We start from the raw sequence: 26,311 nt of genomic DNA on the forward strand, positions 1-26,311 counted from the left end.
CACTCACATTCATTCAGCTTGGAATGAGCTAATCCACCTACCCATGAACACAAAAGCCCATGTTGCATCACAAATCCCTTAACCTTTACAGAAACAGACAATCAGTGTTTGTCTTTGCGATTGCAAATTGTTTGGGCGGTTTGTAAAGAGATGACAAGCATATCCTCTTTTGTGTGTACCAAACACACAGTGAGTGCACTATACATTGACATGCAAAAACCTCTGTGGGTCAAAGAGGACGGAATCAAGCAATGCAGAGTCATGACAGAATCACACGAAGAAGCTACTGGATACACCGGACAGTGGGCGTCTAAAAACAGCAGCAGACAATAGCAATCATCTGGTCATCAAGTTTTAATGCTGCTATCAGTGCCTTTAATTAGCTCGACACGTTCAGAGGGTAACTACAGCAAAAGAAAGCTCATAGGAACCGTCCTCTGTTCACCCATATCCGCAGAGGCCTAATGAAAAATTGATTGGCTAATAACACACTGAAAGTCAAGTCCCTTGCACCCAACGTGCTGCAACATCTTCCATCTTCACGTCACCTGACACGAAACACAACAGTAAGTCAGACACTGGGGTAGGATACAGATTTTGCATTATTAATTCAAAGGGAACATGTAAACAATCTGCTGTGTTTATTGAAGCAGGGGGGCAAGTTCCAAGAAGTGTGATAGCTGAGTTTTTTTTTTCTTTGATAAGTGCATTGGGTAAAACTCAGAGCCCCATCAAGTACATAAGAGCTGCTCCAAGTTTTACTGTGCAAAGTCATCCATATAATTTAATAAATCTGCTTCTTGGAAGAGCTTCAATGTGTTGAGGCAGAAGACAACATGTTTACAAGGCTCCAGTGGTCACTCCACAATCAAACGAATGTAAATTTGGTCAGTTACAGTGGTACCAGGTTACTTGAACCTGGTCAACAAACACTACAGAATCACTGCTCACTCTTGATGGGACTTAGGATGACAAAGGTCAAAAGCTGACTAGCGTTTTTGAAACTAAAGAATGTTTATCCCTTTTACTGCTATGAATAGCCCACTATGTGTTAAGCATTCAGGCGAGAGCCAAACTGATTACCTGGCTCAGAATATGTGTAATTATTTTTCAGTTTCCATATTTTTTTTGCAGCAATGGCAAAACACTTCCCAGTACTCTGCAGAGTTCCAGATAAACACACTCACTGACAAAAACAGGCAGTGCTATAGATAATACTTACCCTCTTCGTCCACACAGAAAGCCTATTATAATGCAGACTGTTGACCTCCCAGTTTTTCCTAACATGACTGAGCATGGGTCCAGCACACCATATTTTAGGCAGACTGTTTTGTAGCCCACAGCTGCTGTCCAAAATCCTAACACAAAAAATAAAACGCAGCACACGCAGTCTGAAAAGCTTGATTCTTGTGAGCACTACATAAAAATTACACTGAGAAGATAAATACTGAGGAGATATTGTCAAACAAAATGAAAGCTCAATTGTTTAAATAACAGGGAAAAATAACTGAAAGATGTTTTTATTATCAAATGACTTGACCATAATTTTCCATCCACATGAATTTGTCCAGAAGACTGAGTTCATGAATTACCAAGTGCTGCCCACTATAGCCTTCTTGGTGCATTCTATATACAAATTTATATACACAATTACTTCAGATCATGATGTCAAATAGTTGACAAGTGATGCTGCCCTATCCTTTGGATTGGCAAACAAGAAATAAAGGTTATAACCTTTAGCAATAACAACATCTCACAAATCTATTCACAGGACTACTTTTTTTTCTCCTTATAATTATTAGAAAATAAAAAAGCATGGCCATGTAGGAAAGCAGTGTAAAACAAACCATTCAGATTCCTTTGAAGTACAAACAAGATCTACAGAAAAAAGAAAGGCTTGGAGGCAATGAAGCATAAAATACTATGTACAATAAAAAGCACAATCTACTATGCAGGTTTCAAGGGTTCATTCCTGAATGGGTAGATACTGGCAGGCTTGCTTGCCACTGGAGCTGATTGAATTTGTCCTCGGTGTGAGTTGTGCTCTACTGACTGGTTACTGAGGAATCAGAAATAGGAGCAAGGTAAGAGTGAAAACAAAATTCACATAGGATGCTGCGTCATAAATAAAGTATGTTATGACCACTCAGTGACCAGTCTGCACAGCACTCTGATTGGTTGGCTGTTGAGTTTTCACAGTCCAATGTTTCTAATAACAAATGGCACAGTGTGTCAGACACCGGAGACCGCCTGGCTATTATAATCAGTGGACTCCATTTTGAGGATGTAAGGGATGATGCTGTCAATCTGCACGTTGCCAATGAGCCCAGCGAAAAACAGCTCCTCAGTGACAGCTGCACTTATCAGCCTGAGGGCAGGAAGACGCAGCAACAGCTTGGATAACCTGCAAGTAATGAAGGAGAAAGGAGACTTGTAATTTAAACATATGTAGCAAGTACATCAAAGGCATCGCTCTGAATCTTTCCTCATTTCTTTAAACACAGAGTAATTCTGTGTAAGTACAATATTGCCTTTCCAGCAGTGAGCTGGCAATATGCAGGATCGAAGTAAATACCACTAACCGATAGGAGTCTTCTGGGTAGGTCCTGGTTACATAGTCCTGCAGCTCCATGTAAGCCTTCTCCTGGAACATCTCGATCTGTGGGGTGTTATCTATGCCTGGGTGGTCTGGTACAAAAACATCACATGCAAACAGCCAGACATGAGTCTATGAATATTTTACCATCTGTAACACTTTTGATCTGGAGTACCGACATGCTAAGGATTCTGCCCTACTACAAAAAGAAAAACCTGAAAATGATATCTACGCACCAGGACTAAAAAGAACGATGGCTTTGAGGTAGGCATATTCATAAGAGTCTGGGGACAACTTGGACATGCTGTTACAGAACTCCTGCATCCTCCAGATGTGCTCCATCACTATTTTTACTCGATCTGGGGATAGCTTTTCTGTAGGACACAAAAACCAAAACAAAAAGACAAGTTTAGTGGAGACAGGGACATTGAGGAGTCAAGCACCAATATAGTTTTTTAGCAAATTCAAGAAAAACCAAGCCACAAAAAACTGAATATGACATTTAAAATCTGAGTTTATTAGAATATGCTTCAGGTCTGCAAGGCTTAATGTCTTTCTCCTTAGCATCCCGCTGAGGACTGTTTGTGCCTTATTGTATTCAAATGGAAAAACCTTGCAGGCAGGCAACAGCAGAGCCCTCCTACCTTCCTGTAAGCTGGTCTGCAGATGGTTGATAATGGCACTTAAGATGGTACCAACATTCATAACGTTAGAACACTGTGCCAGACCCAGGGCAAACAGTTCATTCCAGCAGGCTTTCATCAAGTTAATGTCATTGTCTTGACCACTGCAAAATAAATAAGATTCATTTAAAACTGTAATTTTATAATTGACATGTAATGACAATGATTTAAAAAGGTGTATTTATGAAAATCTGGTGACCAAAGCTTACCCAAGGGTTTGAAAGGAAGGTATGGAGCGTGCCCAGTGCATAGAGAGAAAAAGTAAGCGAGAAGCTGACTCACAGATGTAGTTGACATTGAGGTACTCTGGCACAGGCAAAGGCATCATAAGCTGTAGGAACAAATTATAAAGCAGAGGGAGAACACATGACGTCCGTGTTCAACACAAAACTGTGTAACTCTGTAAAAATAAACAGTGTTTCTTGGTTTCAGTTGGATTTCACCCTGAGGGTCAAGGTCAGAAGCTTTTACCTTGAAAGGGATATGGCTGTCTGAGAGTAGAGGCCCCTCCAACTCCACTACAGGACCCGACTGGTCCCCTGACATCAGCTGCATTGTGGCCTCCAAGGAGTCCCCTGCTGAGCCATCACCAGGGTGCAGGACTTTGGCGAGGGTGTCAAAAGCTCTACCAAAACACAAAAGATCCACATTTTGATATACACGTCTAATATATTTTAGCTTGCAAAAAAAGAGGACATATAGGATACAAGTCGCACTGCAGTGCACCCCTGGCATAGTCCTAGACAGTATAGTTTTGATTGATTATGGCCCAATCTAATTAAGTCCTTAAAAGCGGAGTCAGAAACCACATGGCCCCACAGGAAATTCAATTAAAGCTTTGCGACAAACAGAAAAAACAGCAAACAGCCCCTGGGTTTCTCTCTAGTGCTCCTGTAGTTCTCCACAAGCCGTATCAACTTATTCAAAAACCAATGGTCAGTATCAAAGCCTCTTGATTGATTATGACATCTCCCTCACCGAGTGATATCACTTGCAGTTTGCTCATCTCCTTGGATGTCTGTCATCGAGCTGTCACCATTGCTCAGCGTTTCAACTCCCATCAGTTCATTGCTGCTGTCACTTGCCTCCCTGGTCTTGTTGAGGTGGGCGAGGGATGTCACGACATTTGCCAGCGTACCAAGGTCACCATGAGACGGGTCATCCTGCTGAGGAAGCCAGCAGGATTTATCACACATGCTTCAAAAATACAACAATTCGTACTTGTTTGCATTGCCCTGCTTCAGGTTGGCAAAATGACCGTGCTTATCACTGAACTGCCTCCAGAAACAGCAAGGACAGAACTGGTCCACAACTCACAGATTTTATAACACATTCATAATTAATGAACAACCAATTCTTGTTTTGCTAATTGTAAGTGTTAACTGTCTATAAAACTCTAATATTCTCTGTGGCTTTCCTACTTAAGGATAAAATAACACATTGGACTTTAGCTAATTTTGACTGCATCATTGTTACCTTGTCAGGGGACGCTGGGATCAAGATGGTATTCTCCAGCTTGGAGAAGGGTTGTTGGATGTTGAGCAACATGCTTGACTCCAGCAAACTTGTAGACCTGCAGTCAGAGATTTGACATCTCATGTTTCACATTACATTACACATTAGAGAACCATCCTGTATAATAAAATGGAGAAGCCAAAACACAAAAGACAACTTTCAATATGATGCAGTTCAATGCAACATCGTAGGTATTAGAAATGTAAGAAAGACACTTTTTATAGCAGGGATATTAACTGTGTTATATTAGACTGTACAGCTGTATTCAATAATCTGGTAAGTTAGAGTGTTATGGTTTGTTAAGTGGCATGTACCTAGCAGTTTCCTTGTCAGAGACAAAAGTGGGTGTGGCAGCCAGAGGGCTACACAGGTTCTTGCGGATGTAGATCTTCTCAGTGGAGGCAGCACAGTTGACAGATTTCTCTCTGGTGGTCACTTCCACAGGCTTCCTCTCACACTGCACAGCTAAAACATGAAACAGAGACATCAGACCTTATTTATGCGAGTCCTAAATAACATATCCATAACTGTATAAATTGAATATTACAGTGTCTTACAATCTTGTTTCATGCCCAGGGCAATGCAGCGCTGAAGTCGACAGTACTGGCATCGGTTTCGGTGAAGTTTGTTGATGGCACACTCTCCAGAGCCCCTGCATGTGTACACCAAGTTCTTCCTAATGCTGCGCTTGAAGAAGCCCTTACAGCCTTCACAGCTGACAGCTCCATAATGACGCCCTGAGAGAGGAAAGAGAAAACAGGGTCACGGTGGTGAACGCGTGCTCGTGTTACTGAAAATCAACGATTTTAAAGCAAATTAAACTTTCCTACCTGAGGCCTTATCCCCACAGACAACGCAGTACTCCACAATTGGCTTCACAATAGACTGGTCTGAACCCTCAGTCACAAACTGAAAAACAACCCAAGACAATGGATTAATTTAATACAGCAGGCATAGGATTAAGTTTAGACTAAACATGTTCATACTTAAGTCATAAGACCTTTCTGTAACTTGTTTATCAAAACTGCCTGAAAGAAGTCACTAACATCCTCTGGCAGTACCTGAATCTGCTGCCCAGCCAGTTCAGGGGAAGCAAACAACAGCTGGTTAACCCCAGAGCCGTCTGGAGTAGCGAGGATGACCTTGTTGGGTGAGCCCTCCTGCTTGGCCAGGATCACCTTCCCACCTGTGGAATAGTCAGCATTTGCTAGAATAAACTGCTGCTTTCCAGGGGAAGATGGCTCGAGTGCTGTGACGATCTGGATCTTCTGGCCAGTTTGTTGATCTGTTACAATCTATTAGAAACAAAAAACAATCAAAACATGAGGGAGAGCTAACTGTAGATGCAGAAACAGTGGGTGGGGTTAAGATAATTTTGTGCACATTGTGTATATGAGTTCATTCAAACAGAATTAAAACAGAATAACAGTCTCTAGTGGTGCACAGGCTGTCACATCACCTGGATTCTGTGTCCTAAATCCATGCTGTTGTCTGCTGACACAAGCTGAATCCTTTGAGTCTGTCCATCCATTCTGATACTGCACACACCTTCCACTGCTCTTCACATCAGTGCCCCATGAGGCATGAGCACCTGTACAGAGAGAGCATATGTTTTTCTTTATGTCCAATTAAACCAGGTCATGGAATATATCCATCCAAGGATATGGCTGGCTTTATTCTCTAATTTTCTTAATGTCAACAATACAGTGCTCACCAACAGGTCACAAGTATGCAGTTCCATTTTCTAAAGGCTGAGTAATTTGGCTAGGCACAGCTTGGCACCATAGTTGTTGTGCTCATATTGGGGACTATTTTTTATCAGGTTTTTAATCATTAGGTCAACTAGTAAGTATTTACAGAAGCTGGACAGAATATGTGGGATTGACTCACTATAAACTACAGTGCTCAAGGTAATTAGCAAAAGGGAGAGGTAATTATGTTCTTCTAACAGTTCTGGACAACAGAACTGTTAGTTCTATGATGCAGAGAAATAAGATCTATAAGGTTACAGAGACAATACAACATGGACAGGATCAATTAACTGTTTTGATGTTTTCATGGGGGATTTGCTGACAATAAGAAAAATACAGACAATCATCTGTCTTATATTTTAATTGATGTTTGAGTTCTGTGTCGAATCAAGATCCCACAGAACATTTCATACAACTTTAAAACAGAATTTTTATGTACTGCTGTGTGAGGGGGCAGCCAGAGCTGGGACTCAAGTTTCTAATTAGATCCACTGTATCACAGTTCATTAAGATGACCACCAAAAGTGAATGAATCTTACAAACACTTAAATAACGTTTCGGCTTCTCCTACTATTCCTCGTGTTTAATTGTTTACCTCTCCCTTTAGCTGGAAAATGTTACTGGCCAATACTTCATTGATATTTATAAACGATGTTAAGAACTACCAGAGTCAGAATTAGCTTGAAATGATCTGTAATGAACCAACAGGAAAATGACAAACATCTGATTCATTATATTGCGTGTCAGTAAGTAATAGTTTGTGGCCTATGCTAACCAATCTAGCCGGCGCTAGCACGAAACTGCACTATTGGTGGCCCTGTATTAAAATACAACATAATGTCACTTTAAAACGACTACAAAAGTGCCGTAAAGCGGCGGTAGTAACACAAACAAGCTCCTGACAGCCAGTTTTTTTAAAATCGATACGGAAGATAAAGGTATTTCTTTTCCTGTGGGTGAAAGGTCAACATTGAAGGGTTAAAGCATGCTAGGGTTCAAGGCCCGTGATGCCGAATCGCAGAGTCAACGGCGGGTCTTCGGTTTTAACAACTGGGCGAAATTCGCATTCATTCTTGCACTGGATTTCCACATCACTCGGCAATTTAGCAAGACAGCTGATGATTTAACGCTACGACGCACCGCTCGCTTCGCATTCACATTTAAATCAAGGATGTGGCTGTTTAGTTTGCGGAGACTGGTTAGCTACGCTAGCACAGCAGCTAACACCAGCTAGCATTAACGCTGTTAGCTGACGCGGCTAAGCCTGTTGGCTAACTAGCATGTCTCTTAACAATGTTCATGTTGCCAAATGGCCACTAACAGCTATACGTATATGGTTGCTACAGGGGCAGATATAAAGTCGAACACAAATACTAACACAATTACATACTTGCCAAATTTAGTTTTTATGCGCCGGGCTTCGGACGGCAATGCTAACGAACTAGGTTAGCCTTTGCTAGCTGGTAGCTAATGGCAACTTCCCTGCTGTAGACCTACTGAACACTCCCTCCCTTCCTGTGTAACCGGCCGCTTGTGTCTCTTGCATGACCGTCTCCTACGTCCACATTAGTAAATATTCCTTACCTGCCGATGGGCCGTTGGGTCAAATAATATATTGCTTTCAATAAATTAATATTTAAACTGTTTGCTGCAGTTGGTGGGAGGGTCAGAGTTCGTGACCTTTTTTCATCAATAAACGACTTGTGCACATGCGCGGTTAGTTATCCGCTGTTCACAGGCTGCGTTGGTCTGTGATGGTGTAAACCTGTCAAAATGTTACTATCGTCTTATTTGGATGCAGATTTTTACAAGAGTAATCACTTATCTGAGGAAATCGCTAGCGCATCACACAGTATACGGGCGAATGAGAAATTTTAATAATTCCCTTACGCTGAAGGCACCTCAACAGTTCTGCATGAAGTCCACCTGCTCCCACATAGGCAGTTAGTCAAAGCAAAAACGTGATGCTGTTACTTTGTTGTTCTCATTTAGACATAATGGTGCCACAAAATATTACTTAAGAGTCATTAAAAACTTACTCAGACTAATAGTTACCCCTTAAGAGGAGTAGGCAACGTCACTGCATGTAATATTATGGTACCACTTTCGGATAAGACACCATTAATCAAGGTTTTATGAGCTGTAATTAATGGCTAATTCAGTTATTCATTAATGATTTTCTCATACTTTTTGCATCAGTTGTAAGTCATTATTACAACAAAAGAATCTGGCATCTTCTGGTTTCATAAAGGGGATCCTCCAATGAACTTTGTCCATCTACCTTCTGGAAAAGGGCTGTGGAGCATCTCGACCAAAATCCATTCATTAACTTATACACTCTCTTTTCTACAATTGCTGGTCTTTGTGCAACAGTAATAAAGTTTTTACACTTAAATGGATGTAATTTCAAAATAAAGTATTTCAGTGATACTTAGTGTAAAATTTCAGCAACACAAGCATTCGTGTCCTTCGTTGTTTCCCCATTTGCTGACTATTTAAAACCATCGCTTTTCAACTATTTTATTGTGCAGGCAAATTGTTCCTCTTTGTACAACTGACCATGACCAAAAGAAAAACAATAAAACAAACATTTATTACAGTGACAGAATTTAAGCATTAAAAACAAGATTCATGGAAATTTGAAAAAAATTCATTTACAATATTATATTTCTATATCTATATCTATATTTACAGATGATAAGTGAGTAGGGAAACAATCTATGTACAGCCATCTCAGTGACTTAAGTGCGAAACACATAGCATGTACAGTCATGTAATACAGTTACTGTATGTCCAAACAGTGAATATTCCCGATATACCATTACTACTTTAGGTGAGACTCAAAGTTATAGAAGGGCTTAATAATGTAAGGTGAAAGTTTCTTACACAAGCATGAACAGTGCACATTGTGTGTTCCATAGCCAACTTCACAAATGTGAAATAAAGTAATTATTCCCAAACAACAAAACACATCTACATGACCTATGAATATTATTGGGTAAATGTTGATCAAAATGATATGACAGTATTCATTACACATTTATAGACAATGGGCTTTAATTGACAAATCTGTGCTATGGAGGTCCAAGCAGGTTACTATACAATTAAATGAAAATGTTCTGTCAAAATCAAAGCATAAAAGTCTAAAATAGCTACACATGACTGTGAAATAATCACAATCATCTGGTGGAAAAGATTCACATTAACGAACACAAATAAGATGGGTAATTCCCACCTTCACAGGAGCTCTGATGTAAACGGTAACTATGTTAAATCTGATAAAAGCAATAAAATACTATGCATGTATTTAATTTAAATGCAGCTATGATGGTGCCTCCAGATTCTTTTTGCAGAATTCAGAGAGCACTGAGGTAAAACATGTTCAGGTGAGGGCAAGAAAATATGTTGAATAACTTCACACATGGTCTGAAGGTTTTAAAGTACAGTGGCTTCTTTGAATGAGTTGATCCATCTGGTAAAAAAAGAAAAGATACTTAGTATTATCATTACAGTAATTATGGTGTACAATAATGAGTAGTATCCCTCTTTATACTGTACCTCTGGGCTGTTTGTACGTCATCAGCTTTAAAAACATAATAAAGTGTATTTTTGTGGTAGAGCTCAAATTGTAACTCCTGAGATGAATCTACTTTCAACATAAATCCTAACAGGGGCTGACTCTCCAAGGCTGCAACATCCTGCATGAAGGCACAATAAAAGAAAGATGTTAGATGGACATGAAATTAACTCCTATTGCTCCAATTATAACATGACAATGGGCTTTCATTGAGAAAAGTAGGAGACTTTACCTCACTTGCAGCGTATGTGTACAAGACTTTGTCTTTGATGACAAACCACAGCCTCTTCCCAGGCTTCTTACTGCCCTTGGACCTCTGCAGATACCCACTCATGGAGGAGTTGTGTGTGTTAGCTGACACCTGAAACAAATAACACTCATCTGATGAGTCTGCTGGTTATTATGAGCAACAATGCATCATGATCAAGACAAAGCATCAGTCACCTCTTTGAGAGCCGCAGGTATCTTTTTCTGCTTCCTGGAGAAAGCAAAGGTAGCTCTGTTTCCAGGGGATACAGCCGCTGATACGGACCTTTCATCTGATGAAAAGAAATATGCAACATGCTGTTGTTTAACACAGAAAATACAGGATAAACATAAACCCTTACAACATAAAAATATAAGGATGACACTGTGTCCTCATTGCAAACAATGTTAGAAAGAATCTATTCTTACTTTTCTGAAGCTGAAGAACAAGGAAGCACTGGTCACATACTCGTGCTGACTGGTTCTTTAGGTATTCAAGACAGTGTTTGTTGGAGGAACAGGACTGGCACACCACCTGATGGGATAATAAAGCATAAGATACAAACTTTTTCTCCTTTTTCACAACAGCAAATGTGTTGTCCTCTTGTCCTGATTTTAAACTTGTTTAGTTTTTGTATAGTTGAAACAAGCATGTTAATTAGTGAGCTTTACAGATACCGGTGGGCCACTTTTTGTCACCCTACCTTTCCACATGCACGGCAGTGGTGTCTCCTCCATGTTAGGGAGAACTCACAGGTGCAGATCATACACATGGTGGTCCGTGGGTCAGGGATCCATATTGGGGCTTTGGATCCCAAAGGAGCACCATCAGCAGTATTCCTCAGTTCTACCTGGATGTAAGTGAATAACACTCACTGATCATAAATATACCAAAAACTTGACTTTTTAGTTTTGATAACCCTAACATTGGCTCATACTTTGTAAACACGGAACGTATCAGTTTGCCTTACCTCTTCCTGAGGTTTGCCAGATATAAAACTGATCTTCTTCCTGGTGTAGTCATTGATTGCTGTGGAAATGGCCTCAAGCCATTCATCTCGCTCTGTGGCTGAACTGCAGGAACAGAAAACAAAGTGTAACTACACTCCTACACAACATCCACAGACCTATGCACTACAAGAAGAAACAGAGGAGGACTATTGTGTAATGAATTATGAAAGAGACATCTTTTGTTTCTGATCCTTACCTTGCAGAGAGAATGAAGGAGCGCTCCACACTCTCAATGTTCAGCTCATTCTGATAGGCCTCTTGGCTTGGTTTGCTAACCTGTAATTATTTCCACTGTGAGCAGTGATGGTAGCATATATCTTATCTTGTGATAATATGTATGTGAAAAAATGAAAAGCGCAAGGAAACAAGAAGAAGAAGAAGTTCTCACCTTCATCCCTGCCAGACACAGCATTTTGTTGAGCTTGAACTGGCCTGACTGGCCACTAACAGGAGTGGTGTACAGCAAGGTGTCGCTAAACTGAAGCAGAGATGACACACAGATATACATTTCATTCTGTCTTCTCTGATACACTACTGTCTAGGAGCTCAGAGTACGTTTATGAACAGACTGGAAAACAAGAATTGATTTCAGGTTATATTTTGGTTTCCTTAGCCTCTAGTGCTTTGATAAAAGGCAATTACAAAGTTTGGGGAAATATCAAATGCTTGATCACATGTGGGCCTTGACTTCAGGACAGTCTCTGATCAAACCTTGACCATATGATGCCCTGAAAAGAAACCATAACTAAACACGAAGCCAGAATGGGCATCTCTTTGGACTTGCATCTGATCACAATGATTCTTTGCAGAGGTATTTGGGGGAAAGTGAAGGAGTGAGAGTGTAGACTGGGCAGATGACACAGTCATTGCAGCGTTATCATGATCATGCTCTGAAAGCATGAAGTAAGAAAAGGAAGAGACTGATGTGTACTATACCAGGAAGAACATTCTGGGCTGCATGACCTTCCTGGCCAGCTTCATCAGGATACCCTCTTTTAGGAATATCTGAGCACAAAAATGTCACAAGAACACATTAAGTCACGTTTGTTGTTTCACATGTTTAATTCAATGAGACACATAGCTGCTTTCTGAATGATAGGGAAGTTTAAAATGTCGTTCTTAAAATGAAGCACTATAATATCCTAAAGACAATAAAACATCAGGTTGATAAAAGGTCACAGCTGATAGTGCTGTAGTTCTGCAAGTGTGATTTCCTATTCATCATAAAATTATTACTTTTAATATTATTATTATTTTTCATTGCTGTGACAAGAAACTTTAAGTTTTACTTAAAATTGTATAACTGATAATGTAATATCATTTAACTGTACTTCATCTGAAAAATTTACTATTTATGGAAAAGGGGCTTTGATGATTAATGTAAATGTAAAAGTATAGTTCAAAAATGTAAACAGTCTTTATTAATGTAACACAGTCTAATTTAGATATATTTTCTAATGGTTAACATCTATAGTCTAGGTCTTACCCGCCCAGGCTGAACTATCTCATGGTGGCCGCTCAGACTGCACTGCACCTGGATCAGCTTCTGGAAATTATCCTGACATTTAAAGAAAAGTGGAGATCAGCAAACTGTATGGAGAAATGTTATCAACATGTTAAGAGAATGCACTGATCATTAAATTTTAATTGGCTCTCACCCCTTGTTTCATGATGTCGTTGGCATGATTAGCTACCTCTTTCACTAAAGCAAGAGCATCTGTGTGAAAAGAAAAAAAATGACACATGACAAGCAATGTTTCAATCCCACTGACACGTCACATGAATTTTAAGTATACACATGTAAAAAGGTCCTCTGTTTACCTATTGTGTCCTTGTAATCATCTGAGTTCTCAGACAGGTTTTTCAGATAGTCTGAAACAAACATTTACAGACATTTCAAAGGCAGTGCAACCACACAAGTTAAAACTACTTTGTACAGCGGGTCACAAGTGCTCATTGTTGTGTAGTAAATTCCTGGAATGTAATCTGAAACAAAAATCCTGGATAAAAAGGTCTGCAGGTGCTTGCATAATGAAATTATACAAGAGTGACGTGAGGAACATTCTTCACATTTTGGCACTGAGCGATCGACACTGATTGACTGATTAGACTCATGAAACACTAAGTCCACTCATGTTAAAGCTTGTGTTATGTCACAAAATCTGATTTGGACTGCACAGGATGGAAAAAGCAAAACAGAACTATTGATTATGTTTTCTGTACACCAGGGGGCAGCATGATGCCTTTAATGAGACATCACAGGCTGGTGAAACATGCAACATTTAGGAACCCAAAACTACAACCATGAAGTGATTTGGATTTAAATAAAGCTTGACTTTGACTTAAGAATGATGTGTCAAGAAACTGAATTGATTCATTTAATGCTGTGAAAGTGACAAGTCATCTGAAGTACCTGTGAGCAGCAGCTGATACTGAGGAATCCTCTGAATGGGCTTCAGTAGGTAATGCTTCAGAGCCAGGTTGGCACAGCGTGGACTGGCCTTGGAGAAAGAATGATATACTGACACCATTTTCAGGAACAAACACACATACACATCCTATACACATGCACAAACAATTAAGAATCACTGGCCCAAAAGACACACCCCCTGGCCAGACAGAGAAAACAGGTTGAGCAAGCCTTGTTACCTCAAATTCCCTTACTACAGCTCCGAATGCTTGGTTCTTCTTAGTCTGCTCTTCCAGTAGAGCCGCATTCTTTTCAAACTCGCGGATGTATGTGGAGTACATCTTCAGATAGGGCCCTTTCTTCAGGAAAATGTCTGCTATCTGCGGATTATCATCCCTGTACACATAATAAAGTACAGTGAGATAAACTAGACACTGTGACACCTCCTTGAGTATGTATGTGTACCTAAGCTGTAGAATACACTGTGAAAAATGATACACTTTTAGTATGAATCATTTTACAATAATATTATGGACTGCTTCAGAATCAAGCTTTGTTGTTATTCCAACAGTCATTATTTCATTATCATTTTCAGTACTAAAACTAATATTGTTATTATTATTATTGTTATTATTATTATTATTATTATTATTATTATTATTATTGTTTGCAACATTTAAGTTAATTATTCATGCTACTTTGTCCTAGAGTTTATGGGGACAGTACTGAATCTAACAATAACAGACGTAACAAGTGTAACAGAGCAGATTTGGGAGTGACTGGAGGACGCTACGCCATGAAGAAAATATGGCTATAGACCGATGACAGCATTGATATTGAGAAGCGATCTCCAGTCACTTTAACTTGTGTGTCATAAACAGGCCACAGTTTTACTTTGAAAAAAAAAAAAAGAAAAAAAAACTTCCTTAATCAATACCAACAAAGAAAAATAATAAAACACTCAACTTCCCTCTACCATGACACTCTGATCATAGTAATCGAGCGATATCGAGCGATATCGAGCGATAAAGAGTGGCAGATGTGTCTTGTGCAGCTTAGTCACACAGCAGTGGCAGATGTGTCTTGTGCAGCTTAGTCACACAGCATAAACAAATAAGGAAAACTAAGAAATTACAGAAAATCCAAATTTAATTTGTACAGTATTTAGGTTCAGTATGTATCATTTATGATGCTTCTGGAAAACCAGATATTTCATTAGGTTTTCTGGTTATTATGAGCAACAATGCATCCTAAAACTGCAACAATGCAGTTTTTATCAGATACATTCAACATAACCATATCAAGTATGTTGACACCCAATCTTAACAATAATAAATAATCCTTAAAAATGTTATTCCAAAACAATGGATAATAATAGTTTGCTATCACAGCCTCTACCCTTCCAGGAAAGGTGTTGGAATTCATTCATTCAGCCTAGTGAGGTCAGGATATCGAGCGATAAAGAGTGGCAGATGTTAGTCCAGTCCATCCTGAAGGTCTTGAATGGGGTTGAGGTCAGAGCTAACTTAGAAAAGCTAACTATGTTAACGACAGCAAGCGTTCTCGTTATCTGTGATTAGAGAGATGATCACTTGCAAGCTAAATGTTTGCTTAATTTCACTGAGTGAAGGTCTTTAGCTGTTGTGAGGTATCCATATTTGTCCATATTATTAAGTGTCAAGTTGGATATTATATCAGAGCTTCCGGAGAAACTAGAGTTTCCCAGCCGTAATTATGATTTGGAAATTGACATGAATGTTGTTTCCAAGTAGGAAAGTGATAATTACAGTAACTGTGATGCGGCATTGGCAGCATTTTAATGAACCTGCTGACAGTTGGTATGTTGTTTGTTCACTGTCAATCATATTTAATTAAATCACATCCACACGGCTAATGAAGTGAACTAGCTGAGTTTTTGAGTGTAAACTTTTACTAAAAGATGTTTCTCTTAATGTTGTGATCGTGAATTTTTAATATTATAAAGATGAATAAGCACTTAAGATTTTAAGAGGCTTAAAAATTACCTTTGACTGCAACAAACGGATGAGCATGAACTTTGAAAAACAAAAGTCCTAGATCAAAAGTATGCAAATGTATGGAGATGGGGGTGTCCACATACCTTTGGACATATGGTGTAACCGTATCTGCTGCTCTTGGAGTCAGTAAGAGTGATCAATAAACACAAATGTAAAAATGTATTTGTGATTCTGTTGTACCATTTGGCCAATCTCCGCTTCAGCTCTCTCAGCAGGTCTTGGTTGAGTTCGTAGAGTTGTGGGAGGTAATACAGGATCTGGTTGAGAAGACGCTCTTCAATCACGGGCTTCCCATTCTGATGAGATGCTTTAGACACTGCATCACGGAAGTCCTGTACATAAGATAGACAGAGAGGGGGGGTCAGACGGTCAAATACAGGAAGACAGAACAACTGGGAAAAACCAAGAATGCAATTCATTGAGATCATTCAATGAAATCCAGGAAACTGACTAAAAAATACCAGTTCAAAAGCTGTCTTCTCCCCAAATCTTGTAATATGGTACCAAAAAGAACACTATAAATAGGATAAGCTCCAGGAACCTTAGTATAAAATTTAATGAAAGAAAAATACTGCTGATCCATGACCTACACACACCTGACTCATATTAAGCATCGTCAAATTTCCAGGATATAGTGAATCAGAACTAAAAAAACGAAAACAGAAGAGCCTAAGGGTGCCATTTCTGCTTCTTTTTCTGATGATGTGGGGTTTTTTGGTGGTTTATGTGGACACATGGCAAATAAAACTGCTTGCAGACTGGGCATCCAGTAGAGAGCTCCTGTGGTAAACATGTGATCTCTTCCTATTGCAACAGCTGACAGTGTTGGAGGTGGGTCATGTGGCTATTTGAAAACATGGATGATTCACAAGATGAGACTCAGCAGTAAGTGAATATTTGTTAGTAATGTTATGTTACTGTGCCCACTTCAGTCTGCACAATCACTGACTGTCTAATGTTCTGATTTCACTTAAAGATCACATACTCGTCAATGGACTGAGAATATTCTACAACTTATGAGGCTTTGAAAGCTCGTCAGACAGACCAAGCTAAAAGTCTCAGTTGTTACTGTTTTTCAGTTTGTAGACATTCTGGAGACGGCAGGTTTTCACCTGACAGTACAAAGAGCATAGCACTAGCAGGGCTAAAAATATGGTTAAACTGATAGCTGATAAAAACATTGTAATGTTATCATCGATCGGTTAGAAGCTGGCTGACTTCCCGGTAAAGATGGAGAACAAACAAATCCTCCGTCACAGTCTTCGTATGACTGTTCCTCATTACTAGACTCCATTCCCTTACAGTCTACAAGCCCAAGCACTTCCTGGGTAAGGAAACATTGCTTGTGACTCAGTCCCACTGAGTAAACTGTCTATCATGCTAATGTAACAAACCACTGTGGCTGTTTGTAGTCATGGTTAAATTACAAAAGAAAAAAGAGATGACGTAATGTTTTACATGGACTGTCTTTGTTTTTAGTGGTGTGGCAAGGCTGGTCTGTCAGTCAGTGGGTCCACAACTTTGGTCCAGACTGAAACATTTCAACAACTATCAGATGGACTGATATGAAATCATGTGTAGACATTCAAGGTTCCCTGAGGATGAACCCTACTCACATTGGTGGTCCACTGACTTTTCCTCCAGTGCTACCATGAGGCTAACATTTTTAACAACGAAATGTCTCAATAACCACTGGATGGATTGTTTAAGGTCTTCATGCCAATATAACCCACAACTGCTGCATTGGTAGTTGTGATTAAATTACTTAAAGGGTTAAGTCCTCATTTTGTAAACTGCCTTAGTTTTTTGTTTTGTTTTCGTCTGAAAGACCAAGCAAGTTTACATATTGGATTGGGCTGCTTTATCTATTCATATATTGTGCATTTCATATCACTTGCAGAGTGACTTAAAGGTCTCTGCAAAAGTAGAGAATTTCAATTGTGAGATTATAATGTCAGAATGGTCTGACAACAGAAACTAATACTACTTCTTGTTGTACTTGTTACCCTACATTGTATTTTGTCATGTGTCACAAACATTTTGAGGGAAATTTAGCAAAGAAACCAGATCCTCGTATCATTTTGGCGGCTTCGATCCATTAAAGATTAAATTTCCCAAAACACCACAAGGAGACAACATGACTCAGATTAGGTCCAGATGAGAGTCGTGTTACCGTCAGATCTTACTACCACTGAAAGTCAGGGGAAAACCATGAGGAATGTGAACTGAGGGGAGTTGGGTCTGCAAACAGTCGTATCCTGCATGGGGTGTGCCCCAGTACTTAGCATAATCAAACACATATGGAGAATGTGGACTCTCACAGTAGACTAGCATTAGATAAAACATATACAGAATAACACCAGCCTCTGGTCTTATCACAGCAAACATGTGGCCTGTTTGTGCGGAAAAAACACTAAAGGGTGATGTGTGGAGGTTCTTACAACATCAAGCAGCTTCAGGACATCAACAAACCTAGAAAAACAAACAGTGGGTAAAGTTAAATAAGTCATGATGGATAAGTGAAGCAATAAAGTAAAACATCATTCATTACGTACAAGAAAAAACAGATTTCCTCAGTTACCTCCAGTGTTATCTAGCCATGCTGATAATTGTGAGGTCATTTGCCAAGGTTTTACAATATCTGTCTCCACCAAATACAGTGTGGTTGAATGAAATTTTGTCTTTGGTGCTCACAGAATAAAGGGTTGGCAGTTAAAAAAAATCAAGTCCAAAAGCAATGTCCTTTGTGTTACATAAACCCTTCTGTGGGTTTTGCATTTTGTACTAGATAAGCGGTCTCTGTGAAACTGCTGATGGTCACATTTGCGGATTATCCAGAGTAATGGGATCACCATTTGTAGGCTGTTGAATTTTGTTGAATGTCAAATTGCGAGAACCACAAACAACATTCCTTTCACCTCAAATGTACTGTGGTCAAGGCGCAAATCTCAGAGATGGATATCTCAAAATCTGGAACTAAAACTTTCTGAAAGGCTGATACCACTAGTAGTAAGTGGGAATTTCGTTTTTCTTTTTGTAACTTGAGTGAACCTGTGCTTTAAGGAAAAAAAAGACTTACACACTCTCTGAGCTCATGATTTCTGTAGCGATGTGGTGAATCTTGCTCTTCTTCTGTCCAGTTTGCTTCTAACAAGGGTGCAAAAACACAGAAGTTGATTGCAATGCATTAAAAAACAAGACTCATAACAAAACCACTCACAGGAGATATATGCATCATAATACACTCAGTTGCCACTTAATTAGGTCCATTAGGGGAGAGGGTGTAGTTGATGGTGCTTCTGAACTGCATTGCATTAAACAGAGGGGTATCTCTGTTACTTAGCCTACTCTAAATATCATATATGGGGCAGACAAAATAATAAAAACACCTGTCAGTATAACACAATATAATTCAATAACACCACAACATATCTGTCATAGAGTTGGATCAACATCTCTCTAAAACATTATAACAGTATACATTATAACTTTAATGAATGTAGGATTGATTGCTTTTGTGTTAGACTGCATTACTTTTAGCAAGGTGTTCCTAAACTGGCAATTGAGTGTATATTTAGGAGGATTTTCTATTGTATAGAGAATTTTTGCTTAAGCATATTTGTTATAAATGACATCAATGAAAATAAGGGAAGAAAGAGTCAAAAAGAGGTTTTCCCTATCGGTCCAAGACTTAACCATTATTTCTCAGACCTCATAAAGGACAAGCCCTGTGGGATGATTACAGGAAATATTTCTGAGCAGAAATCATAAACAGTGCCTGTTCTCCTCACCGTACTCTCCTCTGGCTGCTCAGGGTCTCCTTTACTTGACATGGAGCTGCTTTCGTCCTCGTCCTCCTCATCTGAGGACAAGGTGCTGGCCACAATGTCATCATCCGAAGGGCCATCGCCCAGGGGTGCCACTTCCTCATTGGCTGAGCTAGTGTTAAAAGGGCACGATGTTAGGGTCAGGGAAGAAGAGAGGCAGATGCCAGGGCATGAACAAACTGTGCAGGTATTGTCGACACACAGAAGCAGCTGCAGGCATTTATTAAAAACACTGAATGCAGCAATCCATGACAAGCCTTTAGTCATTCAAATGTCACATGTGTAGAATAAAAATAAGGCTACAAGAAAGAGGGGGTGTTATTTATAGAAGCAGGGAAAGAGATGAGGCTGAAATAAAAACATGTATGTCAGCATATTATTTGTGGTATTATGTCTTGGTCAGTTCAGCAGTATTCGAACATTTCCTGCTCTGATCAAGGGGGAGCCATAAAAATAAAACACACGCACAGACGCACACAGGAAGGGGAGTACTTGACACAGCCGGAAAAAAACATTTAATGATAATCATCAGCACTGTCACATAACTCTAACCCTGGTCCAGCTGAGATTTTCGGGTCACAGAGCAGTGGTTTGGCGAAATTCTGCCAAGTCCAACAGAACCATACTCTAAACCAGATACAAACCACTCCTCACAATCATCACATACTTTGATAATTTAAACCTGCAGCTTAAAAATGACTAGATATGAAGAGCTAAAAGGAAACCATAGAGTAACTACAAATCTAAAATACCACAATTCCCTGAGGGAGCACATGTGAAACAACGGCACCTCCCTGCACAAAACTGCAGAAGAAAATAGACCAAGGCAAAACAGCAGACCCAATAAGCCAGAGTCAGTGGGTCTTACATACTATGACGTGTTTACAATATTTGTCGCATTTAACAGTGACTGTTTGTGAGCTGCTCAACGTGTTTCCAACATGTGATCGTTGCACTGTTTGAACTAAAGAGGGGCGACACATTAAGCCGTGAGAGGCAGAGTGTACAGTTACACAAACTGTAATCCTATTTTTCCAACTGACTTCTGCTCATTGGTCCTTCATAACTCGAAATGCATTCTTTACATAAAAGGACTTACTTAAGGATTACTCCTGAAAATATAAATATAATAAAAATTGAGCTAACTGAACACCAAACGTAGTCAAACTTTTCGAGGGTCAGCTCACCCAAAGTCATATTTTCTCACCTTCCAATCAGCTACTGCATATCTGTATGTGCAGATATTTTTGTTGTTTTAATTTAGTCCTAGAATTTGAGCAAAAATAAGGAAAACCGAGCACCAGTGCCTTGTTCTAGAAACTGTTCCGCCCTGCTTACTTCACCAAGGGAATTCTATCACTTCCATTGTGTTTTGAGTGAAGGCAAAAATCTCAGTGACAGATATGTCAAAACCATGACTGTTGTTGGATGACCCGACCATAAAAAACCAAACCACTTTTTAGTCTCAGCCTTCTTAGTCTCAGGATTAAAAAAAGCTGCTGCAATACACTGTTGACAAACACCTTTTATGCCAAAGGCACTCTAGTGTTGCCTCTGATGATAACCTATTGTTTGATGTATATACTTATAAAATGGTATGTGCAATCTAAATTTTTAGGTCAAACCACAATCTATCAGCACCTGAAAGGCTTTGCAAACACAGTTGCCGCAATACCTGTCAAACTCCCCGGACAGGAATCTGCAACCAAAGACAATGTGACATGCTTCTCAATGATCTTCCTTTTTTTACAAATGATAGAGTCACACTCTGTCATTAACTACATCCTTTACAGCTACCTGAGTTTAAGAAGCCTCAGGCGTTCTCCTGTGCTCTTTTCTGAAAAGGGCAATCACCTAATGTACAGTTAACTCATAGATAAGTTAAGGATGTGATGTAGACACAGAAATTAAAGCAACCACAATCTACCTTTCATCATCTGTTGGTGTCTGACACTGTTGGTGTCCAGCATTTTTCTCAAAGGACATATATGGCTCCTGCTCCTCATAAATGCCCTCATCATTATACATTTTGCTGCCCCAGACCGCAGGCTGTGAGAAGGAGGCCTCAGGAGACGACCCTGCTTTTCCCACATCTATGTTCATGTAGTCGGGTATTTCCTCGTAGTGACGGACGTTCTCATAGTAAACAGCTTGATCTGTTCCAGGAGAAAACTCATCTCCGTCCACGCTTTGCTCTACTCCAATCAGAGGGTAGGAGAATTTACGTTCAGAACTCAGAGGCTTGGGGAAGTTCTGACATGCATCTTGGTCCTGGTCCACACTTTGTTCATTGTCATTCACAGTGCTGTCTGGGCTCTGGCCTCCTTTTACTATCATCTTGGGCAGCATCTTCACAGCGAGTTTCAAGTCCAGCAGTTTCCGGAAAGAGTTCCTCCTCTGTCCTTCAGAGCAAATGAGGTCAGCGCCAGAGAATGACTTGGCTCTCTGTTTGCCCAGGCTGGACCGTGAAGGCTTGGTGATTCCAGCTGTTAAGAGGTTTCTGCTTGTTTTTTCATCTGGAGGCAAAGGCAGCTCCCTCATTACTCTCTCCCTCAAAACACAATCATGTTTCCCCTCTGCTTTCTGCTCATTAGAGTCCTTCATCTGCGTGCATGCACTTGGGCTGTTGTGTCTCTGAGGCTTCCTTGGAGGGACCTTGACTACCCCATCCTCCGTTGCAACAGCGATGGCAGGAGGTTGGCTGATCTCTGGCTGATTGAGCAAACATCTAGATGGACAATTGCTGTGGACTGCCTCCTGATCATCCTTTCCTTCCACCTCCCTCTCCACCTCTTCATCATCCTTGTCAACTGAGGTCTCCATGTCATAGATGCTGCTGTCACAACCCTGATTTTCCTCTTGCACATCCTCTGGCAGTGTCTCTGAAGCAGAGGTTGGCACTTTCTCAGGTACAGACAGAAAAGGCTTTTTCTTGGGTGGAGGGGCTGGTGGAGCGGAGGTTTTTCTCGCAGATAGAACAATTGGCTGCTTGTTTTCTCTAACAGGTACACTGACAGATGGGGATGAGCTGTCCTTCCCCACTGATGACACTTTCACCTCTTTGACGTCCATTTCCCTCCCTTCCTGGCTAATCGTCTCTTCCCTCTCCTCCTCCACCTTTTCCTGAAGAACCTGAACAGCTGCCCTGGGTTTCCGTGGTAAAGGGACAGGGATGGGTTTCCTAGGGGCTGCTGGGACTGGTTTGGGTTGGGGCACACAAGACATTTGCCCTGAGCCAGGAGTATCTTCCCCTGCTCCAGGTGCACTCTGAGGTATTTTGTTACCATTTGTTTCATCGCTCCATGTTCTGTGGGGAAGAGACGGCCTGTTTGTTTTCAGATTTTTGTCTAAAGTAAGCATATTTTGCAGAGGGTTATGGTTAGTGATGTGGGTGTCGGTGGAGGCAGACTGTAGACAAACATTTTGTGGAGGGTTAGCGTTCATTGCCTTGCTCTTAGCAGTGTCTGTTATCTCTCTACTGTCCACAGCAGCTCGAGATGTAGGGAGAATCTTTCTGTTTTCTTCAGTTTTACCCTTGTCCGATGTTCTCAAGTCTTTCTCCATTCTGTCTCTGTTTGCTGATGTGTTCCTGATGCAATGGCAGCCTTCCTGACTACACAAGCAAATGGGAATAATATAGTCCCAATCTGGCTTTTTGTTTTCTTGCTGTATTCCATTTTGGGAGTTCAGTTGTCTAACTGTTCGAGGGTTTTCTGATACAGATGTTTGGTGCAGTCTCTTTGAAGCAAGAGGTTTGGATTCCACAGCAGCGGTGAGCTTGGAGAGGCAGGGTTTGGGGGCCAGTGCTGGTTTAACTCTTCTCTGTGTGCCAGGAGATGGGAGAGAGAGGCCCTCTTTTCTAGGGGTTGAGGGGGACCGCCCTGGCTTCTGGGGCTGCAGAAGAATTGGCTTAGGAGCCACAGGTGGCTTGAGCATGCCTGAGGAGAGAAAAACAAAAGATATATACTTGAGATTTTGTGCTCATCATTTTCTATAAATCAGAGCCTCAATCACACTATATGAACTATATCTAAAATACAGAAAAACAATCTCTAATCTGACACAACAAAAAAGCATTTTCTAAATATACAGATGGCATGTTTGATGTGTTTTCAGTGGTCTGACAGATGTTGTTCTTGTGGGGTTTTGCACTTTAAATCTGCCCTGTAGCATTGATCCTAACCTAGTGACAGCTTAGTGTAAAACGGTTGTAAAGTACTAAACCACCTCTCCAGGGGGTTCAGATATCACATGGCTTTTGTTTGGCGCTGCACACAACAGCACAGTAATCCAGCCAATGACCCATGTCAACAGGCCGAGGAGTGGGAGCAGATGGGAGATGAAGAGTGAGAGAGAAAGGGAGGAGGGGGGACAAGGACTGGAAAAGACGCAAACTAGTACATCTGTGTGAACTAGTGTCCCAGAGTCTTCTGTGGTTGACTGTTACTGTAACATGCTGACAGGAAGGGATGTTTGCTCTTTCTCTGAAAATCTCTTATTTCCCCATTCAGCAAATCAGTCTGAACAAGTCAAAACAAAACAAAAACCATCTACTGGCATTTAATTTGGAGGTTACTGGCACAATGAGTCAGAGATGTTGTACATATGTGTGATATGAGTGACACAAGTTAAATGCATGCTATAATACATTTTTGAAAAGCATTGCCATTGCCATTCACTTACCTGTACAACACCAACATATATGGACCCATGCACACAATCTGTTTGATCTCTTTTTTGTGTTTATTTAATCTGATAATTTACTCATTTGTTCAGGTGTTTCAATCTCAATTTAAAAACCAAACCAGGGACTGGGGCTGCAAATTGCCTTCAGCTAGCACTGATACATCTGTTGCATTGTTTTTCTGTGTTGTGTATCTGCATGTGTACTGGGAAAAAAAGAAGTAAAAAGAAGTAAACGTGAAGTAACAAATAATTTCCTGATTTGCAGTATGTTTGGCAAGCGGTGACCGCACACACCCACACACAAATCAAACTTACCTGAGTTCATCATCGCTTCACTCACTTCGCCTCTGTTTTGTCAGACCTTATCAGTGCAGCGGAAACAAACCATCCTTCATGTCCCGATCGCATTAAAAGCCGTCGACTCAAACTAAAGTCATGCGCCTAAAAATCGACATTTTCTTCTTCGCGTTTGTTCGAGCAACACTTCAGGTCCCGCTGCCTACACTTCATTCTCACTGGAGCCGCACTGGCCGCCTGCCTGCGGTGTGTACGAGTGAGCTTCCTTCTTGTTTTCGTAAGCAATCCACTAGAGGTCCTCAGGAGTCGCAGCGGACTGGATTCAAGAAAAAAAAAAAAAAGAGAAACGCTCAAAAGTTTAAATTAAGTGTAACATTAAGCAAACCTAACATGTGTAAGAGAAAATTCCAAATGCTTTGATCTTATGTTATTATTTGTGTAAACGACAGACTCCTCCCCACCAGATCAGCAATCAGATCACCTGATCACCTGAAAAGACTTTGTAATTTCTCATCATAACACGGGAATTTTCCAGTGCCATGCGCGCACATATCTTTCCACGTACATCATCACTAATTTTAACATCACTGCTTTGACTCATAGTTAGTGAGCCATATTTGACGCATGGTTGAGGAAGTAAAACTCAAAAACCATCATTTATCGGTGGCGTTTTCATCACGCTGTAACTTTGCCATCAGGTTAATCAGACATTCTTACAGGCAACAGGTCTGGCTTGCAGGAAGTACGGGTTTAAGGCTGTGAGGTTATTACACTTTAAAAAAATATATATATATGAAAGAAAGAAAAATTTTGGGGTAGTTTGGTGTTTGTTTTTAATATGTTCCTCTTTACTAAAACACACAATAAATACACATATTTACCATTGATATTTACATAAGATGAAAAGCCCATTATTCAAAGAACCCTGAAACATCTGCACTCACTGATTATCTTTGATGAGCTTTTGCCCTGATGCCCACAAGAGTTACCAGTATGTTCCTTGCATCTCAGTTACAGATTGGTGCAAAACTGCATAGTAGGCAAAAGAGGTGTTTGACGTTTGATTGCGCATTAACGTAAAGTATTAACCAACAGTTAGTGCCCTTTGGTAATTTTGAAGACTGATACAGAGGTAATCCTGTCACTGGAGCATATTCAGTGTGTAATAACAGGAACATGAGGAAATGCAGGAGTTTTTTTGGGTTTGATATGAAAGCCTCTCTGTCGATGACGGTGTGACACTTCAGGAACTTTGGTGTTGTTTCTGTTTCTGTTCAGGAAGAAGAAAACAGGCAAGTAATTCAATCTGATAACTTAAAACTGTCTTTAACATTAATTAACAACACAGATTTATGAGAACATAACACATTGCAGAGAAAAGAATCTGAACCGTCATACACATTAGTTCCATTATTCACCTAGAGAAATGAATCAGCATTAATTTATCTTTAAAACACTATTTCGGTCACAAACCTCTCATTGGCCTTTTCCTTTTCCACTGAAGCAGACAATGTTACATCATCTTCTCCTTTTAGTATTGCATCTTGTGAGTTGTGTGCATGTGTGGCTGCAGAGTTATTCATCATATCACTGCAGGTACAGGACAGAAAACTATGAAGAGAATCAAAGCACTTTAATCTATAATTTGTATTTTAGTAAAATAACCTGTGCATTGT

The 26,311-nt window shown here is 40.2% G+C and overlaps 2 protein-coding genes across 5 annotated transcripts; both read right to left on the reverse strand.

Annotated features, from left to right (window-relative positions):
• Positions 1-1,398: 1,398 nt before the first annotated feature.
• On the reverse strand, positions 1,399-8,233 carry nr2c1 (nuclear receptor subfamily 2, group C, member 1). 4 transcript variants are annotated; one of them, XM_041039155.1, is made up of 14 exons: positions 8,130-8,233; positions 6,254-6,385; positions 5,856-6,089; positions 5,625-5,703; positions 5,352-5,531; positions 5,109-5,259; positions 4,756-4,852; positions 4,258-4,442; positions 3,751-3,904; positions 3,489-3,610; positions 3,241-3,383; positions 2,833-2,970; positions 2,583-2,688; positions 1,399-2,404 (listed from the first exon to the last, which is right to left on the reverse strand). In XM_041039155.1, the coding sequence occupies exons 2-14, from the start codon at positions 6,323-6,325 to the stop codon at positions 2,233-2,235; spliced, it is 1,833 nt and encodes a 610-aa protein (XP_040895089.1). In that variant the 5' UTR covers positions 6,326-6,385; positions 8,130-8,233; the 3' UTR covers positions 1,399-2,232. The 4 variants fall into 4 exon arrangements, with proteins under 4 accessions (XP_040895089.1, XP_040895086.1, XP_040895087.1 ...); XM_041039152.1 differs by having other exon boundaries at positions 4,258-4,445; XM_041039153.1 differs by lacking the exon at positions 8,130-8,233 and adding an exon at positions 7,936-8,033 and having other exon boundaries at positions 4,258-4,445.
• Positions 8,234-9,008: 775 nt separating this feature from the next.
• On the reverse strand, positions 9,009-25,003 carry LOC121182454 (FYVE, RhoGEF and PH domain-containing protein 6-like). Its single transcript, XM_041038956.1, has 21 exons — positions 24,654-25,003; positions 21,580-23,590; positions 19,617-19,764; positions 18,905-18,972; positions 18,267-18,297; positions 16,006-16,157; positions 14,029-14,185; positions 13,793-13,880; positions 13,201-13,251; positions 13,038-13,096; positions 12,866-12,937; positions 12,316-12,384; positions 11,768-11,857; positions 11,576-11,655; positions 11,340-11,442; positions 11,073-11,219; positions 10,798-10,903; positions 10,567-10,661; positions 10,355-10,483; positions 10,104-10,243; positions 9,009-10,017 (listed from the first exon to the last, which is right to left on the reverse strand). Exons 1-21 carry the CDS (start codon positions 24,664-24,666, stop codon positions 9,981-9,983), a joined length of 3,846 nt encoding a protein of 1,281 aa, XP_040894890.1. The 5' UTR covers positions 24,667-25,003; the 3' UTR covers positions 9,009-9,980.
• Positions 25,004-26,311: the final 1,308 nt, after the last annotated feature.

This window comes from Toxotes jaculatrix, chromosome 5 (assembly GCF_017976425.1).
Source record: "Toxotes jaculatrix isolate fToxJac2 chromosome 5, fToxJac2.pri, whole genome shotgun sequence".
NCBI lineage: Eukaryota > Metazoa > Chordata > Actinopteri > Toxotidae > Toxotes > Toxotes jaculatrix.

Coding starts and splice junctions, on each gene's coding strand:
- LOC121182454 (XM_041038956.1), bottom strand. Junction 11,656..11,767: donor TGTGTCTGGCAGGGATGAAG/GTGAGAACTTCT, acceptor AAATAATTACAG/GTTAGCAAACCAAGCCAAGA. Junction 11,443..11,575: donor TCCTTCATTCTCTCTGCAAG/GTAAGGATCAGA, acceptor CTGTTCCTGCAG/TTCAGCCACAGAGCGAGATG.
- nr2c1 (XM_041039152.1), bottom strand. CDS start 6,325: ATGGATGGACAGACTCAAAGGATTCAGCTTGTGTCAGCAGACAACAGC. Junction 4,853..5,108: donor TCTGACAAGGAAACTGCTAG/GTACATGCCACT, acceptor CTCTGACTGCAG/GTCTACAAGTTTGCTGGAGT. Junction 2,405..2,582: donor TACCCAGAAGACTCCTATCG/GTTAGTGGTATT, acceptor CATTACTTGCAG/GTTATCCAAGCTGTTGCTGC.